The sequence below is a fragment of the Lepidochelys olivacea genome (genome assembly GCF_965140295.1).
Source record: "Lepidochelys olivacea isolate rLepOli2 genome assembly, chromosome: 11".
Taxonomy (NCBI): domain Eukaryota; kingdom Metazoa; phylum Chordata; order Testudines; family Cheloniidae; genus Lepidochelys; species Lepidochelys olivacea.
In genome coordinates, this window is record NC_140421.1 from 9,525,891 (window position 1) to 9,543,762 (window position 17,872).

A 17,872-nucleotide genomic window follows, 5' to 3' on the forward strand; every position below is an offset into this window, starting at 1 on the left:
AGGAGGGAGGGGGGAGCTGCACGCTCAGGGGAGGAGGTGGAGAAGAGGTGGGGCAGCGGTTGGAATAGGGGCAGGGAGGGGGCAGAGTTGGGGTGGGGACTTTGGGGAAGGGATTGGAAAGGGGGCAGGGAAGGGGTGGGAAGAGGTGGGACAGGGGCAGGGCCTCATGGAAGGGGCGGAGTGGGGGTGGGGCCAGGGGGCTTTTGTACCTTTATATGGAAAGGTGTCAGTGATGTGGCCCTCGGGCCAATGTACTAGTCCTCATGTGGCCCTCGTGGTGATTTGAGTTTGAGATCCCTGGTCTAGGGGGTGCCTGCTGGGAGTGTAAACCGAGGCCAGTCACGTTTGCAGAAGCCTCATACAAAGACAGCACGCAGCCACGTGTGGGCTGTAGTGAGTGTGTGGGCTTTTATGTGGGAGATTAAGTCCGCCATGGCCCAAAAACGTGCCTCAGGAAGGAAGGCCCTGGCCTGCGTGGAGTCAAGGACTGTCCCAATAAACTCTATGCATTGGACTGGAGTTAACGTGGACTTTTCTGTGTTTACCAACAGGCACAGGTCGCTGCAGGTGGAATGCACCAGATCGAGGCTCCTTTGCACCTGCTCTGGAGATCTGCCCTTGGTGAGCCAGTTGTCGAGATACAGAAAGATTTGGACCCCCTGATGTTTGAGGTAAGCCACCACTGGCTCCACACATTTCGTGAACACCCTGGGGGCATAGGACAGGCCAAAAGATAGCGCTGTGAACTGAAAGTGTCGCCTGGCCATTATGAAGCGCAGGAACCATCTGTGTCCTGGGAATATGGAGACATGGAAGTACACGTCCTTTAAGTCGAGAGTTGCATACCAGTCCCCTGGATCCAGGGGAGGGATGATGGAGGCCAGGGAGACCATGCGGAACATCAACTTCTTGAGAGACTTGGACCAGAATGGGCCTGAGGCCAGACACTTAGGCCAGAATGGGCCTGAGGCCCCCTTTCACCTTTGGGATTAGGAAGTATCAGGAGTAGAATCCTCTTCCTTCCATATCCTAAGGAACCTTTTCAACCTCCTGAACAAGGAAAAGCTCATGAGAAGGGTCTGAAGGGGGACAGGGAAGAAGGGGGGCGGGAGGGAGGGGTGTCCAAAAATTGCAGGGTATAGCCCCAAGTGATTCTGTCCAGGACCCAGCGGTCTGACGTAACCTGGGACCAGGCCAAGAAGAAGGGGAGAGGCGGTCAAGGAAAGGGCGGGCAGGATCCGGGCAGATGGCTGGTGCGTCACTCTCAGGTGCACCCTCAAAATGAGCATTTCTGGCCCCCTTGATGCTTCACCGGGCTAGGCTGTGCAGGGGAGCGAGACAATGACGGGTGGCGGCGGCTAAACCCAGTGTCCCGTCTCCTTGTAGGTCACTGACGAGGCTGCCGCTGTTGTGGTTGCAGAAGGCCAGAACAGCTGTCTTAATGCTTGAGGAGTGTGCATCCCCGGAGAGCGGAGAGTCGCCCATGTGTCCTTAAGGCCGTGAAACCGCGCATCCATCTGGTCAGAGAACAGACCGACACCATCAAATGGGAGGTCCTGAATAGAGGCCTGCATCTCTTGGGACAGGTCTGCGGACTGGAGCCAGGAACTGCGCCTTATAACCACCACTGAGGTGACCACCCGGGCAGCCGAATCGGCCATATCCCAGGCCATTTGGAGGGAACACCGAGCTGCTGCAGTGCCTTCCTCCACCAGGGTTGCAAACTCCTGGGCCACCGTCTGAGCTATGGAGTCTTTAAACTTGAGGAGGGAGTCCCACACGTTAAAACTGTAACGGCCCAAGAAGGGCTGGTGGTTCACCACCTGAAACTGGAGGCTGGCCATCGAATAATCTTGCGACCAAACAAGGCCAACCGCTTAGCCTCTTTATTTTTGGGGGTGGAACTGGTGGGGCCCTGCTTACCCTTTTCATTGGCCACAGACACAATCAACAATCCTGGTGGTGGGTGGGTATATAAGTATTCGAACCCTTTTGCCAGGATGAAGTACTTTTTCTCCACTCTTTTAGATGAGGGCAGAATAGAGGATGGGATTTGCCAGATCAACTTGGCAATGTTCAAGACCCCTTCATGCACCGGGAGTGCAACTCGGGCTGAGGTGGCCACCAAGAGCACACTGAACAATGTGTTCGTCAGCTCCTCCATCTCCCCTGCTTTGAGGCCCAAATTCAAAGCCACGCTACGGAGCAGCATGGCTAGCTGTGGAGGGCCCCACCACCGCCTCGTCCAGGGAGGAGGAGGAGGATGACTGGACCATCAGGGGAGGCCTTCTGGCATCTTCCCACGAAGGGGAGAGTGGCCTTGGAGTGGGCACCGGCTCCTCACCCGCGACGATCACCAGAACATCCTGCATTGAACCCAGTGCCGGCGGTGCTGCGGGCGCAGACTTTGGCCTGTCTGATGCGGCAACCGAGGGTTGGTGAGAGTGGGGCAATAGCATAACAGTAACCCCCCAGGCATTCCAATAAGTCCATTAGTTCGTCCATTGGCTGCTGCCAGGCCAGCCCCAATGCCGCAGATGCTCCCTCCAGGGCCCAGTCCCCTTGCAGCCTGGGTGAGGGTCTAAACTGTGCCACCAATCCAGATAAGTCGTCGCCCTCCAGTGACCACGGAAGGGCTGTCCAGGCCTGGGTCTGGCGGTTAACCATCGCCACCGGTGACCAGGAGCATTCTGACTGGTGCCAGGAGTAGGGAGAGCAGCATCGTGTTGGGGAGTGGCCTCAAAGTCAAGGTGTCAGCAACATGACGTGGATTGGTGCCAAAGGGATCGACTACGCCTGGGAGAGCTTTGGCGCAAAGACAGGAACCGGGAGTGTGGTACCGATGACTGGTAACGATGGGTCAGAGACCTGGGGCACAGAGACCAAGAGTATGGCGACTTAGGGCTCTGCCTTGGCTCTGGAGATCAGTGGCGCTCGCTCATCCTGTGCAAGGCCTTACTGGTGGGCTTGCCCTCACCTTAGCTAGTTCCATTGCCAAACGTGGTGCCAGCACCAGCAAGAGCTCCCTTGGCTCTGCAGGCGCTGAGAGCTGAGCAGGCGTTGACCAACCCATCAGCTTTGACCCTGTACCACTTGCCGTAGTTGGTGGCAGGTCTATTCGGGGGGAGGCACCCCCCAGGGTGGAGCCCTTGTGCAGGTCTGGAGTGGCTGTAAGGCCCAAACAGGGTTCTTTGCCCAGCGTGCCTTTATCAGGCTTGCCCAGTGCCATCTTCTTCAGCTCCTTTTTCAGTACCAGGGATGGGGAACAGTGCCAGAGATGCGCTGTGCACCGAGGCTGAAGCGCTGGGTGTCGTTTCAGACCAAGCTGGCTTCCTGCATCAGGAGGGCCCGAGACGTACGTCGCGTTCCCTCTGTGTCCGACGACGAAAGTTCTTACAGACGCAACAACGCTCCTTCATGTGGGACTCCCCAGGGCACTGCAGACAACTATTGTGAGGGTCACTAACAGGCATAGGCCTGTTACGCATGGAGCAGGGCTTAAAACCCAGAGAATGGGCATGCCCCGCCCAGGGCAAAGCCCCCACCTAACTAACTGAACACTTAACAGCTACTTAACTACTAACTAAGAAACAATAGAAATATTTACAACTGGAAGCACAAGGCTGAAACAGGAAAGAAACCACTGGCCACCTGCAAAGCAAGGGAGAGAGGCACTCTGACTGACCACCACGGGTGGGAAGAAGGAACTGAGAGGGTGCAGGGCCGGCAGCACTTGATATATTGTGGCATGAGCGCGGCACTCCAGGGAGTGCCACAGCTGGCCCTACGGATACCACTAAGGCAAAAATCTCTGACAGCCGTGCATGTGGGCGTGCACACACCTAGAATGGAATTGACATGAGCAAGCACTCAAAGAAGAAGCAGCGGTGCAGGGAGAGCCTCGGGGATCAAGTTACCAGCAACTAGAAAGGTGGCAACCCTTTAATATAATGGAAAAGCTCCCAGTGATTTCAATGTGAACAGCACTGGGCCCAAAATGTGATTTACATCCAAAATATTGCTTGGCGTCCTTTATCATTTCCCAGGATTTTGCATATTAATGTCATTTAGCAAAAACCCAGCAAATGGCTAATTGCAGACACATATATTATTCTTACTAATAAAACACATACTGTCAGCCAAAGGCATACAGTAGTAGGTATTCGAGGGGGATCAGACACAGGCAGCATTTAATTTGTAATGAAAGATGTGCCAGGGCTCAAGTAAGTAGGTGCTAGGGCGCAAGCCCAGAAGTGGCGAGGCTATGAACTACCAAGCCTAAAGGTGCTAGGACTCAGCCCTAGCACAAATTAAGCACTGGATACAGGGGCAGTGGACTTACCTATCATCGGCCAAATTCTGGCATCACACTGTTCATAAAGACTTTCTAGAGTAGAGGGAGTATGGAATGAAGGTAGTGTACCCTAGTCCAGGCTCCACTTATAAACAGGGAAAAGCTGCTCTGCAGATCTTTCCATGACATGAGCTACTTGGGGCAATCTGGTGCCCAGAGCCATGATCTGTGTATTTATTCATGGGTATGCCTGGACTCATGAACAGACTAATTTCCAGAGGACATACATTTATATTGTCTTAGTGGAGAATGGTCCGACAAATGTTACCATTTAAATAAATGGAAACCTATTAGCATAAATGGTGCAGGGTCAAGCTGCATATGTGTATGCCCATCTGTGGTGTACTTAAGCGGCATTTGGTTGATACACAATACAAGATCAGTGGGCAAAAGGGACCAAGTCAAGGATTTTTTAACAGGTTTTTTGTATTTAATATTTAACTGAGGAAAAATATTCTATCCATTAAAAGCTTTGACCAAAAAGAAACATGATCATTTGTATGTGGTATAAATGTATTGCATCCTTCTATGCAACAGATGTAAAGTATTACGTTCAGAAGATTATCTGAGTGCAAACACTTAATAGGGAAATAATTAAATATAAGAAAATTATGCTGGTTTACACACCTTAACATTTACATTTTAAATTCTACAGTACAGAACTCTCTTGCAAACCTCAATTATAGAGAAAAAAAATTGTTAAGTTATACAAAGAACTAGAGAGAGGTGTAATTGTCCCAAAAGAATGATTTTTGTACTATTTGAATTAATCTCTTAAGGGCTCAAACTTGTAGTCTTTACTCTGGCAAAACTCCAACTTGAATTAAATCCAACTTTTGTCTGATTAAGGGGCTGCAGGATGAGATCAGCAATGGGAAAATAGGAGGGTTTGTTTTTTTTAATTAAAAACATTTTGTCAAGTGATGAACTGAAAACTTGATTGTTTCTATATTTATGTTTAGAAGTGGACGGATGGTAGTTACGAGTTTCCTACTATCTTTCAGAGATGCATTATCAGATCAAACATTTTAAATTTACAGCAAGCACATTTTCTACAAAACACATTACATGGGGAAAAATGAATTTCTTAAAAACTACTGCCAAAAAATAATCAAATCATGACATTTTACAAGGAAATAAAAATTGTATGCGTTATTACCATCCCCTTTTTTAATGAACTCAGTTGCACAACCGTTATAAATACTTGATAGAAATTTCATCCCAGAATGGAAAGATCTGTAACTCCTTTAGTAGGAATGCAGAGGAGATGACACTGCATTATATATGATACAAACTAAATGCGTTGCTACACAGATTTATTTTATGAAAGTATACAGAAGACACGAGTGTTTTCACAAACACAGATGGATAACTGGTATATACAAAAAGGTAGAAAATGATGAGGCAAATTGTGTTCTCAGTTATATCTGTGCAAACCTAACGGATTTAAGCAGCATTGCTAAGGTGGTACTGAGAGCAGAATTCGGTCTCTTGGTATCATCACATAGCACTTTGAGTGTCATTGGTTTGTAAGTTAATTTAGCGTTGCATTAGAAAAGGGAAGACAGTTTCTGTATTTAATGAACAACAGAATGACAAAATAATTCAGTTGTAAACCAGTTTAAATTACCCGGCATAAACATAAACAAAAGGGAGCTGTTTTTAAACAAATCAGAATAAGTACAATGTGGCATGCTGGCATATATCTTGCTCCAAGAGTACTGCTGGAATCTCTGAGATACAGATTTAAAGGTCACTGAATAATGTAACACAGAACACATTGGGCCCCAATTCCCTGATACTCTGTTCCTGCATCAAGTGCAGAAATGAGGTGGGACATGCGTCAAAGGTGATGTTTTTGCATCTCCCTAATTCTGGGCTGTGTTGGGGACATGCCTGACTGCTGGCACAACTGAGAGCAGACCCCGCATCATTACGTTGGCACAGAATATCCAGAGTACTATGTGCTCTGGTCATGCATATTTGCTCCCCTTGCCTGAGCCACTACACTTGCTCTGGACTGGCTAAGAAACACCCCCCCTAACAATCAGGGTATTCTGCAAGGGCCATCTTTGACACTGCCAAAGCAGGACTGGGGCCAGTGTTTCCAAGCTGTGTACAGCTTTGTAATATGAAGTAAGCTTAAACCAGTAATCTTGCTGTCTTTGAGCATGTAATCTCCCTTTTATTTCAATGGAAATTATACATGTTTAAGAGCTACATGAGTGGAGCTATAACAATCTCAATTTCAGACACCTTTTTTTTCAGTTGCATTGAAGAACTCTAGTTAGACTGAAAGACTAGTAAAATGTCTTATCTACAATTCAGAACAGTTTGTCTGAAACCTGCTTAAGGATTAAACCTTATTCTTCCAAGAGGTAACTGATTTCAGTGGGACTTCTTATGTGAGCAAGATACATAGGATTTAAAAGTCTATGCCACTTGGTTTCATGCTATTTAGTGGGATTGCTCGCTATTTGATGATGGCTGAGGTTTTCAAAGATGACTAAGGGGATTGGGCACTCAATTCCCAAGGACATTCATTGGCATTTGACAGCAAAACTCACTTAGGCCCCTTTGAAAATTCCAGCTTTAGTTCATTTTTAAAAGGGGAAGTTAGGTCTATTTGTGGCTTGATTTTATCATCTGTATGGAGGCAAAATTCCCACTGGCTTTAGTCTTCTCAAGGACAAAGGTTATTTACTGTGTTGTGTTTGATCAAACTTTGTGCAAATTTACAGGAGCTAAAAATGTAGAATATATCATAAGAAGTGGAAAAGGAACGTGTAGTCTAGACCTTCACCTTTATTACAGTGAAATGTAATTTTTCAGTTCTTTCAATTATTCTGTGAAATGCATCAAATTTGAACTGTGGCCTAAAAAATTCTCAAGGTCAAAGTCAGTTCAACTTATAATTATTTTTTTATAGAATCACTAGATTAAAAAAATCAATTTTGAGGGTTTGGGTTAAAAAACAGTCATTTAATTCAACCTCACCCTAAGTTAAGGAGAATTTCAAAACACCCTATCAAAATGGGGACAGATAAATGATTGGCAATGTCATTAATGCCTCCACTCTGCTTTATGAAAAGGACAACTTTGCAGCTAAAATACTGGGCTAACTCCTCACTCAGTTCTTGCCAGCTAAACTCCCACTGCACCAAATCTTGAAGTCCTCACCCAGCTCTTATTAAAGAAAAACTCCCACTGAAATCAATTGATTTCAAAGGCAGTTGCACATGTTCAATATCTGAAGATTTGGCCCACACATTCAATGGGAATTTTGTTTGAGTAAAAGGTGGGTAAGAATCTCAGGATTTATCCCATTAAAATCTAAATATTAATAGTGTGAGCACAAGCACAGGGACTTTAAAGGGAGTCTTTCCCTTGGCTTGAGTGAGATTTGGACCAGGCCTTAAAAAATTATATATTGGAAAATGTTACATTTGCCATTTTTATTTAAAAAGCCCATCCAGTGCTAATTTTGTGTTGATTTTGTGCATCTGGGGTTTGATCCTGCAAGGTACTGAGTGGGATTTGGGAATACTCAGCAATATGCAGGATCTGACCAGTAAGGGTCCGATCCCAAATCACCTGCAACTCCCATTGACATAAATGGGAGTTGTGAGTGCTCAGCATCCCTGAGGATCTATCTCACGTTACACAGCTGATCCATTTGCAGGGTGGAATTAAGAATGCCCTGGATCACCCTTGGTTTGTTTGTACACGGCTCATGATGTTCCTAAAGTACATAAACAAAATTAAAAACATTCAATAAATTAAAATAAAAAAGCATGTTAAACCAAAACCCCACAGTAATGAAAAGCACATGCCAAGTGCTGGCTGATATGCATGACAGCAAATGTTAAAATGGTTGTAAACAAGACTAATATTAAGAAGCAGATTCATGCAGTTAGCACTTGTTCACCTGACTGCCCAACAGAATCAGCAGTGGAGAGAGCACTAGTGGACCTGGAATGACGTCGAGAAGCTGCAAGTAAAAGGAATGGCAACACCCACAAGATTAACACACAAGTACCCAAGACAGAAAATGCCACAGTCCAAAAGGGATGCACACGATTACTACCAACATGGGTGTTTTATAGTGAAAGGAAATGCCGCCGCGTATGAATGCACAACAAGTACAGTGCAAGCCCCAAGGCAAAATCTCCATCGGCAGCTTCCTCCTTTCCCCACAACCACAAACACAATGTGTGACAAACAAATACATTGTTTTTAAGAATACCAAATTGTGTGCAGTTCAGCAAAGACTGGTGAGTGTCAGTCATGTTCCAGAACCACAGAACCTAAAAACAGCTAGTATGAGAATGTGGAACATTTAACCCCGTAACAGGATTTAGATGTGATCAATCTAAATCCCAAAGTGAAGCCAAGAGGAATGATTAGAAATTGTGCTTGAAAATATTTCTCACAATATTCTACTCTATGTACAAGAAACAATGTCAATGACAAGACCAATTTCAGTAGAATGAGTTGTCACAAAAGTGTAAGGAGTCAAACCGGGAAATAAATAAGCCACTGAGCACAGCTCTTTTGTTAAATATTTTAGTTTTACACACACACACACTCTCTCTCTCTCTAGCCATTGTGGCTATGACAGCTATATTGTAACATTTTTGCACATAGTTATTGTGTTTATATAAATATATTATATACATACATATATGTATGTGTGCGTAGAGAGTGTAATATATATACACACATACTCAAAATGTTATAGCAACAGACCTTTATATAGTAGCAATGGCTGGAGTTAAGACTGAATTCCACCTTCCATTTTAGCCCCTGATTTTCAGTGGTTCATAACTTCTTTGACAAATTCCTTTAGAGCAGAAGTTTTCCATTCTTAGTTTCAGCACAAAGGTGATTTGTTTTTGAATGTTGGAAAAAATTTTGTTCAGCCATTTCTGAATTATGCCAGTGTTTTTAAAGAGCTTTTTCTCATATATCTAGCAATGCTGTGCTCATATAACTCAAAAACACATAAATCTAGAAACTCTAAAAGAAAGGCCCAATTCTGTACTCCGCTCATATGAGTAATTCTCAGTCAATACAATAGTTCTACTGAAGGCCTTATTCTTCGATTGTCGCTATTAATACTTGAAGAAAGTTACATTTGAACATGGCTCTTAATTTATAATGCTACATCACATTGTCAATAGTGCACATATATGCACATTACAAGAATTTAAAGGAGTTTTTCTATTTAATTGCCAAACATTTGTAAATGTAACATTAAAATTACATACAAAAATGAGAAAGGAAAAAAAAGTTTCTCAAAGCAATGGGAACTTGGCCATAAGGTATTCAGGGTGTGCAATGCAGTCTATAAAAATGGAGCCTAAGGCCCTATGCATTTATTCAAGTAAGCACTGATATCAAAAATGACTAATGAAAGTAAGGTTTGCAGGATCAGTAAAGAGTTACATATTAAGCTCCACAAGGCAGACCCTCCTTATACATATACGGATCTTCCTGCAGGATCAGGGCCTAAGAAGAAACAAAGGAATACAAAATACCTATACTTGAGCAATGTGGCCAAGTTAACATTACTGCGGGAACTTTATGTTCCACATTTCCTAATTTAGATCCCAGTCCTGCAAGCTGCTGAGTGCGGGCAGATATTTACACTTGCATACAGCCCCAGTGACATCATGGGGGCCATGTGAAGCCACTTGAAAGATCAGGCTTTTAGTGTGATATGACCAAAACATTAGGTTACCACAGGATTTTTATATTTAGTAGAGTCCAGTGGCATTTAAGTTAATCTTTACAATGTGAGTAAAATGACAGTTGGGACACTTCTCGGAGCACCCAGGACTGAAAGTCACCTTGTTACACCTGCCTCCAGAGTGAGAGAATCTTACCAGTACCCACTAGGTGTTAGCTCCCTAACACAAACAGCCTGTCAGCTACTCAAGCACTCTCCTCTGGGCTATACCAGCCTTGTCTTTGCCTTCCAGGTTGACAACAGATGCAATCCAGCCCCTGAATACTTTTGAAGTGCCTCTCTGTGGTACCCAGCCCATGATCACGGGATACCCAGAGAAATCCCAGATCATCTGTTCCCCAAAGAAAAGTTCACCATCGTTTACCAGTTTCATCTTAGACCATGCTCCTGTAATATGCACAGCACCTGAGTTCAATTATAAAACAAACAAATGTATGTAAGAAAGAATAGAGATTCAAATAAAAACCTAAATACACAAGAACAGACCTTTGATGTACACCTCAAGATAGGGTTTCCTCCCCACACCTGCTGCTTACCTCTCCCTGTTAGGGTACTGTCTACACTAGAAACGCTACAGCGGCACAGCTGACGGTGTGCCGCTGTAGTGTAGAAACTTACTACGGTGATGGAAGGGGGTCTTCTGTCACTGTAGTAAATCAATCTCTCCAAGAGGCAGTAGCTAGGTTGATGAAAGAATTCTTCCATTGACCTAAAGGAGTCTACTTTAGGTCAGCTTAACTGCGTCGCACAGGGGTGGGAAGATTTCCACAGCCTTAAGCTATGTAGTTAGTTTAACCTAACTTTGTAGTGTAGACCAGGCCTTAGTTTCCTTCTCAAGTCTCTGCCAGCTCTTCATTATCATTGACTTTGAATGCTATCAGAGTACTATTTTATGACATACAGTACACAATGGTACCCTCTGGAGATAGGGGTGTGGGAGTGGGAGACACCTGTCTGGAGGAGTTGGTCTCAAGATATGTGAGGAGCATATTCTCTGTAGTTGTATCTCACAATGGCTAGGACCACCAGCATGACATAGCCTTTCAATAGAGTTCTTCCATGACATTATGTTGGTGTACCCCGGAGACCCCTGTATCCCATTGCACCCCAGTGCACTCTGCAAGTTGGCATCAAGAGGTACTTGTGTCACAACACTGTGTTAAAAACACTGTGTTAATTACTGTTTCCATGAAAACGTTACTGAATTCAGTAAGAATACTCTGGCTGAGTCACATAGTTTTGGCTTAAACTGATGTATGTACACTTCTTTCAGGTAATAATTCCACAGCAGAAAGTTTATGACTTGAGGCACTTATTCCAATTTATGACAGTCATTTCAGTGAAAATACACAAAAGTAGACAAATAAATTGGTTGTACCACAATTGTGCTCGTTTCTTATTGCACTGGAATTTTCTGTCTATTTTTTTCTGTAGTGGTTTCTATAACAAAATTTACTCACTGAAGTGATAATCCCCAGGCTACCACATCCAATGTTACATTTTAAATTAACTATTTTTCATCTATGTAATAAAAGTAATCAAATATAAAGTGAAACAATTTGTATAAATATTTTGTAGTATATAACTTAATAATCAATGTATGGGTCAGATCTTCAGCTGCCATAAATCAGCACAGCGTCACTGAATTCAATGGAACAGGGCCAATCTACAGCAGTTGAGGATCTAGCCCAATGTATTTATCTTTAGATCAAGGACCTGAAGGAAGTATTTCCACCCATATATTTTTGAGGTTTCATCTAACATACTTTCACTAAAAGGAAAACTTATGGCATACACCAGTACCAACATAACGCCACTGAATGTAATAAGTTGCTGCTGAAACCAGGCATTCTCCATCCAGTAAGTTTATACAAAACAGCAGCATCATCATAATCAAAAAGGCTGACAAAGGAGGTGCTATCGTCATCATGAATAGGTCGGAATATGAACAAGAGGCTGCTCGGCAGCTCTCCAACACCACTTTCTACAAGCTGTTACCCTCTGATCCCACTGAGGGTTACCAAAAGAAACTACAGCATTTGCTCAAGAAACTCCCTGAAAAAGCACAAGAACAAATCTGCACAGACACACCCCTGGAACTCCGACCAGGGGTATTCTATCTGCTACCCAAGATCCATAAACCTGGAAATCCTGGACGCCCCATCATCTCAGGCATTGGCACCCTGACAGCAGGATTGTCTGGCTATGTAGACTCCCTCCTCAGGCCCAACGCTACCAGCACTCCCAGCTATCTTCGAGACACCACTGACTTCCTGAGGAAACTACAATCCATCGGTGATCTTCCTGAAAACACCATCCTGGCCACTATGGATGTAGAAGCCCTCTACACCAACATTCCACACAAAGATGGACTACAAGCCGTCAGGAACAATATCCCCGATGATGTCACGGCTAACCTGGTGGCTGAACTTTGTGACTTTGTCCTCACCATAACTATTTCACATTTGGGGACAATGTATACCTTCAAATCAGCAGCACTGCTGTGGGTACCTGCATGGCCCCAGAGTATGCCAACATTTTTACGGCTGATTTAGAACAACGCTTCCTCAGCTCTCGCCCCCTAATGCCCCTGCTCTACTTGTGCTACATTGAGGACATCTTCATCATCTGGACCCATGGAAAAGAAGCCCTTGAGGAATTCCACCATGATTTCAACAATTTCCATCCCACCGTCAACCTCAGCCTGGACCAGTCCACACAAGAGATCCACTTCCTGGACACTACGGTGCTAATAAACAATGGTCACATAAACACCACCCTATACCGGAAACCTACTGACCGCTGTACTTACCTACATGTCTCCAGCTTTCATCCAGACCACACCACATGATCCATTGTCTACAGCCAAGCTCTACGATACAACCACATTTGCTCCAACCCCTCAGACAGAGACAAACACCTACAGGATCCCTATCAAGCGTTCTTACAACAATACCCACCTGCTGAAGTGAAGAAACAGATTGACAGAGCCAGAAGAGTACCCAGAAGTCACCTACTACAGGGCAGGCCCAACAAAGAAAATAACAGAACGCCACTAGCCATCACCTTCAACTCCCAACTAAAACCTCTCCAACGCATCATCAAGGATCTACAACCTATCCTGAAGGATGACCCATCACTCTCACAGATCTTGGGAGACAGGCCAGTCCTTGCTTACGGACAGCCCAACCTGAAGCAAATACTCACCAGCAACCACACACCACACAACAAAAACACTAACCCAGGAACCTATCCTTGCAACAAAGCCCGTTGCCAACTGTCCACATATCTATTCAGGGGCCTAATCACATCAGCCACACTATCAGAGGCTTGTTCACCTGCACATCTACCAATGTGATATATACCATCATGTGCCAGCAATGCCCATCTGCCATGTGCATTGGCCAAACTGGACAGTCTCGACGTAAAAGAATAAATGGACACAAATCAGACGTCAAGAATTGTAACATTCAAAAACCAGTCGGAGAACACTTCCATCTCTTTGGTCACTCGATTACACACCTAGAAGTGGCAATTCTTCAACAAAAAAACTTCAAAAACAGACTCCAGAGAGAGACTGCTGAATTGGAATTAATTTGCAAATTGGATACAATTAACTTAGGCTTGAATAAAGACTGGGAGTGGATGTGTCATTACACAAAGTAAAACTATTTCCCCTTGTTTATTTCCCCTCCAAACAAACAAAGCTTTTGTACAACAGGTGATGTATTCCTGTTGGATATGAAATGACATTTGGTCAGAAACTGTTCTTGTAAACTGCTGGAAATGGCCCACCTTGATTATAACTACAAAAGGTTCCCCTCTCCCCTGCTCTCCTGCTGGTAATAGCTCACCTTTCCTGATCACTCTTGTTACAGTCTGTACGGTAACACCCATTGTTTCAAGTTCTCTGTGTATATAAAATCTCCCCACTGTATTTTCCACTGTATGCATCCGATGAAGTGAGCTATAGCTCACGAAAGCTTCTGCTCAAATAAATTTGTTAGTCTCTATGGTGCCACAAGTCCTCCTTTTCTTTTTATAATTGACCTTAGAAACAGAACTACAAAAGTAGTATCTACTGCGCTGCTTATTTATTATCTCTCACTGGCTCCAATATCAAATTGGCTCCATTTATAAATCAAAAGGTGATCCCTTCTATCTGCTAGCCCCATAAACTCAGCATGGCCTCTGATTATTAAGCTGGCATCTGCCACTTCTCACCAGCAATTAAGATTCTGTAGACAGAACAGAGCTGGTGATTTTGTGGTAGTCTCCTGAGTCAGATCAGGAAACCATCTCATTCTTCAGTTGCTGCTAGCAAAGCAAAAACCTTGCCGTGCACAGTAAAGCAAGTAGACACTTTCCCTTTGGCCAAACTCATAAAATCGCATGGCTATCAATGGGAGTTTGATGAGCACACCACCAGGATACTACTTAACCCAATGGGGGCAGAAGTGAATAAGAAGGTGGCAATTTTATGCAGTTGTTTTATTTTGAATACAATAACCACACACATTTAATATGACATTTTTCATTCAGATCAACCCCCACCTCCAAATAAAACACTGCATTTCAATGTATGCCTGTATATTTTCACTAGCACCAACACCTTCTCACAACTGGATATGTATGATCATACCAGTAGTTACTTTATAGAATGCCAACCAAGGGGCCCTCTTCATAAACACACTGGTGTAGTATAGGATAGCTTTGTGTGTCCAATTATCTTCAAATATTGATAAAACTTCAAAAATTGATAAATATCTGAGCAATGTGTGGCCAAATACTTACCGTGCATCAGAACCTACTTGAAATATGAATACAGAGATACTAACTCACTACTTCAGTTTCTTTTTCAAAATCTTTTGTGGTAATGTAATTTATTCTGGGTAAAGCACATTATTCAAAACAGAAGTAGCTGTGATCTGAACATAGGGGTCCGAGAAAGGTCAGATTCATGATGCAGTGCCAGAAAATGGCATCAACAAAGATATCCATGCTGATGCCTTAAGAACTACTGTTTGCTCATCCTGTATGTAGAAATCACTGAAAACTCCCTGCGATAGTTCAAAGGTCACATTCTAGATCTACAGATCAAGATGAGAAAAAAACCCAAACAACAGAAATGTTGTGAGGAAAGTCACCAAACACACAGGCTCCAATTCTGACCTCAGCTACGGGGCACATGTTCTTATTGGTCTGATCCAAAGCCCAGTAAAGACAACAGAAATCTTTCCATTGACTTAGTTTAATGTGCTTTGATCAGACCCTATCTCAACAACAGTTCTGTGTGTTACCTGCAATCTTGATCTCACAGCTTGGCTTGAGAGTGATTTTCAAATAATTTGGTTTAAATATTTACATTCTCTCCCTGCTCCCCTCATTTTTAATAATGTGCATGTAATACCATTGACTTCAACAAGACTACTAACCCTGACTGAGGATTGCAGGACTTGGTCCATTTCTTTCAGGGTAAATTTCATCCATAATTATTTCAGATCTAAATCAGTTTTGTAAAGAGATGTTCAAAAAAAAAAAAAAAAAAAGGGAAAGGTTTTCACAGTTCCCCTTTCAAACTCAATTTTTTTTACCTACATTATCTAATGAAAAAAAGTCCAAAGTATTGGGATGGGAACCTCAAGTATCCCAGTCCACATTAACATTTTGACTAGTTAGCAAAGTATCAGGGGAAAGCATGAGAGGGGGAAAAAAATTTCCTAATGAAGCCTCTTATGGAATACCCTTTTTCAGATTAAGCTAAGGGTTCCAGTCTACTTCCATTAAAGTCCATGAGAATTTTGGCATTGATTTCAAACGGGAGCAGAAGCATCCAACTCCCATGGATGACAATCTGAGTCTTTCCACTGACTGTACTGAGAGTTGGATCAAGTCCTAAAGAAATAGCCGGAGATTAAATGATAAAACCAATAATGGCAACACCACTTATACTGTTCATAATTCAGTTCCAAAGACAAGATCAATCAGGAAGTATAACAAGTTAGTCAATTGTCAATGAAATTTCAGAGTAATGGCAAGTTAATGGAATTAGCATAGTACCCCCCAATACCGCACACTGCCAAGAGTACTTTTCTTCCTATCACTGAGCCAAATATCCTCAGATCTACACTGCAAATCTTGACTTTCATGTTTCACTCTCCCCCACATGCTATACAAACACAGGAAGAGAGAAATTAACAGAGCTGAGGACCAAAGAGGAGCATTTCGCCCATCTTGTTTTACCTCCCTTCCCGGTCTGACTGGAGCACATAATCCACAGAGAGCTCAGTTCATTTACTTATATAACTCTTGCTTCCAATTCTGTAAATTAAAGTGAAATCAAGCCCAAATGTGTATTCCGGCTCCACTTACATATTACTCCATACAATTGTACTTTGTTACCAGTTATAAAGATAGATCCTACAGCTTTTGCATATACCAAGCCTGCCAGATGGAATCCATAATAATTTCTTTCCCCCAATTTGAAAACCAAACCCACAGCTATAGAATTGCTATGTAAACAGAGAGGCCTCAGAGATCAACTGTATTTTGTCCTGAGATGATAAACAAAGCTTTTGTACAACAGGTGATGTATTCTGTTGGATATGAAATGACATTTGATCAGAAACATTAACTATCCTGCCATTTCAGCCCTATGAAGAACAAAAATGGCTGCATATGATAAACCGTAATGATATTTTATATTTGTACTGTACGTTTAAACTGAATGACCATGCTAATTTCAGTCCTCAGCCTTTCAGAGCACTAAAGAGGCTCACACTTGAGGAGAATTTCCATCAGAATGGCATATCCAACTTACGAATCAGTGGCTGATGGCGCTGTATAGAACCTTTAAATAAAAAGAATTTTGATCTCTTAACTGAGGTTTAGTGTGAAATTATTGTTTCTCTTTTTGTATCTAGCTTTCAGATCAGTTCATGTATAATTAAAGTCACTCTGCAGTAGGGTTTGTGGTGCTGCTAACCATACTCTGAGCTGTACAAGTAGGATTGCTTTCATAGTTATCCATCAAAACACTGGAACAGTCTTTTTAGGTGAAACATAGCAGAGGTCTGTACAAATGGACTTAAAGAAATTTAAATTATCACAGGAGTTCAGGATCAAGGGACTTTCTACTAAAAGAAAACATTGAGAACCAGAATTGAAACATGCAGAAGAGAACAGAAAGGAAGCAGGGCTGGAAAGGGGGAGTGTAAGGAAGTGAACAGAGGAAGGAAACAAGCTCATTCCACCTGGCAGTGTCTTGGACAGATAATCAGAAAGGGGAAAGGGAAATTGACCCTTAAAGCTCCAATGCCTACATGTACTCACCAAGTGGAGGGAAGCCCCGAGCAGGGCTTGTATCTCGACTGCTCTCACGGCTGGTATCGCGGCTGCACCCCTGACTCATGCTGGGTCGGGGGATACGGCTGCTCCGTGCTAGCATGCAGCATGGAGAGTTTCAGAGAAGGTGAACAAGTTTAATGAGGACAGACAGCTTATCAAGGCAAGTCACATTTCTGTTAGTTAAGGTAATTATTACATTAGTAATTATCATCTGCTACAGCCACCTCAGGCTTTTCACAAACCAACTGTGTCACATGCTGAGCTGTTTTTTTAACTGGAAGTTTCAGCACCATTGAATGTCTGGCTGGCACAGTATGTTTGTCTCTCAGGCAATCCAAGCTTTGTAATTTGAGTAGAGCAGGAGATCTTCATTCATTTAAAAGAGTGGCTGAGCTCTACTGCTACAGAAGCATGCAAAA

At 43.3% G+C, this 17,872-nt stretch overlaps 1 protein-coding gene across 1 annotated transcript in view; it reads right to left on the bottom strand.

Annotated features, from left to right (window-relative positions):
- The window catches only part of CLASP1 (cytoplasmic linker associated protein 1), a 266,679-nt gene that overhangs the window by 73,534 nt on the left and 175,273 nt on the right, over positions 1 to 17,872 (bottom strand). The window contains exon 23 of the mRNA XM_084643407.1: positions 17,439 to 17,546. Within this exon, the coding sequence (XP_084499533.1) occupies positions 17,439 to 17,546 (108 nt within the window). The remainder of the gene's footprint in view (positions 1 to 17,438; positions 17,547 to 17,872) is intronic.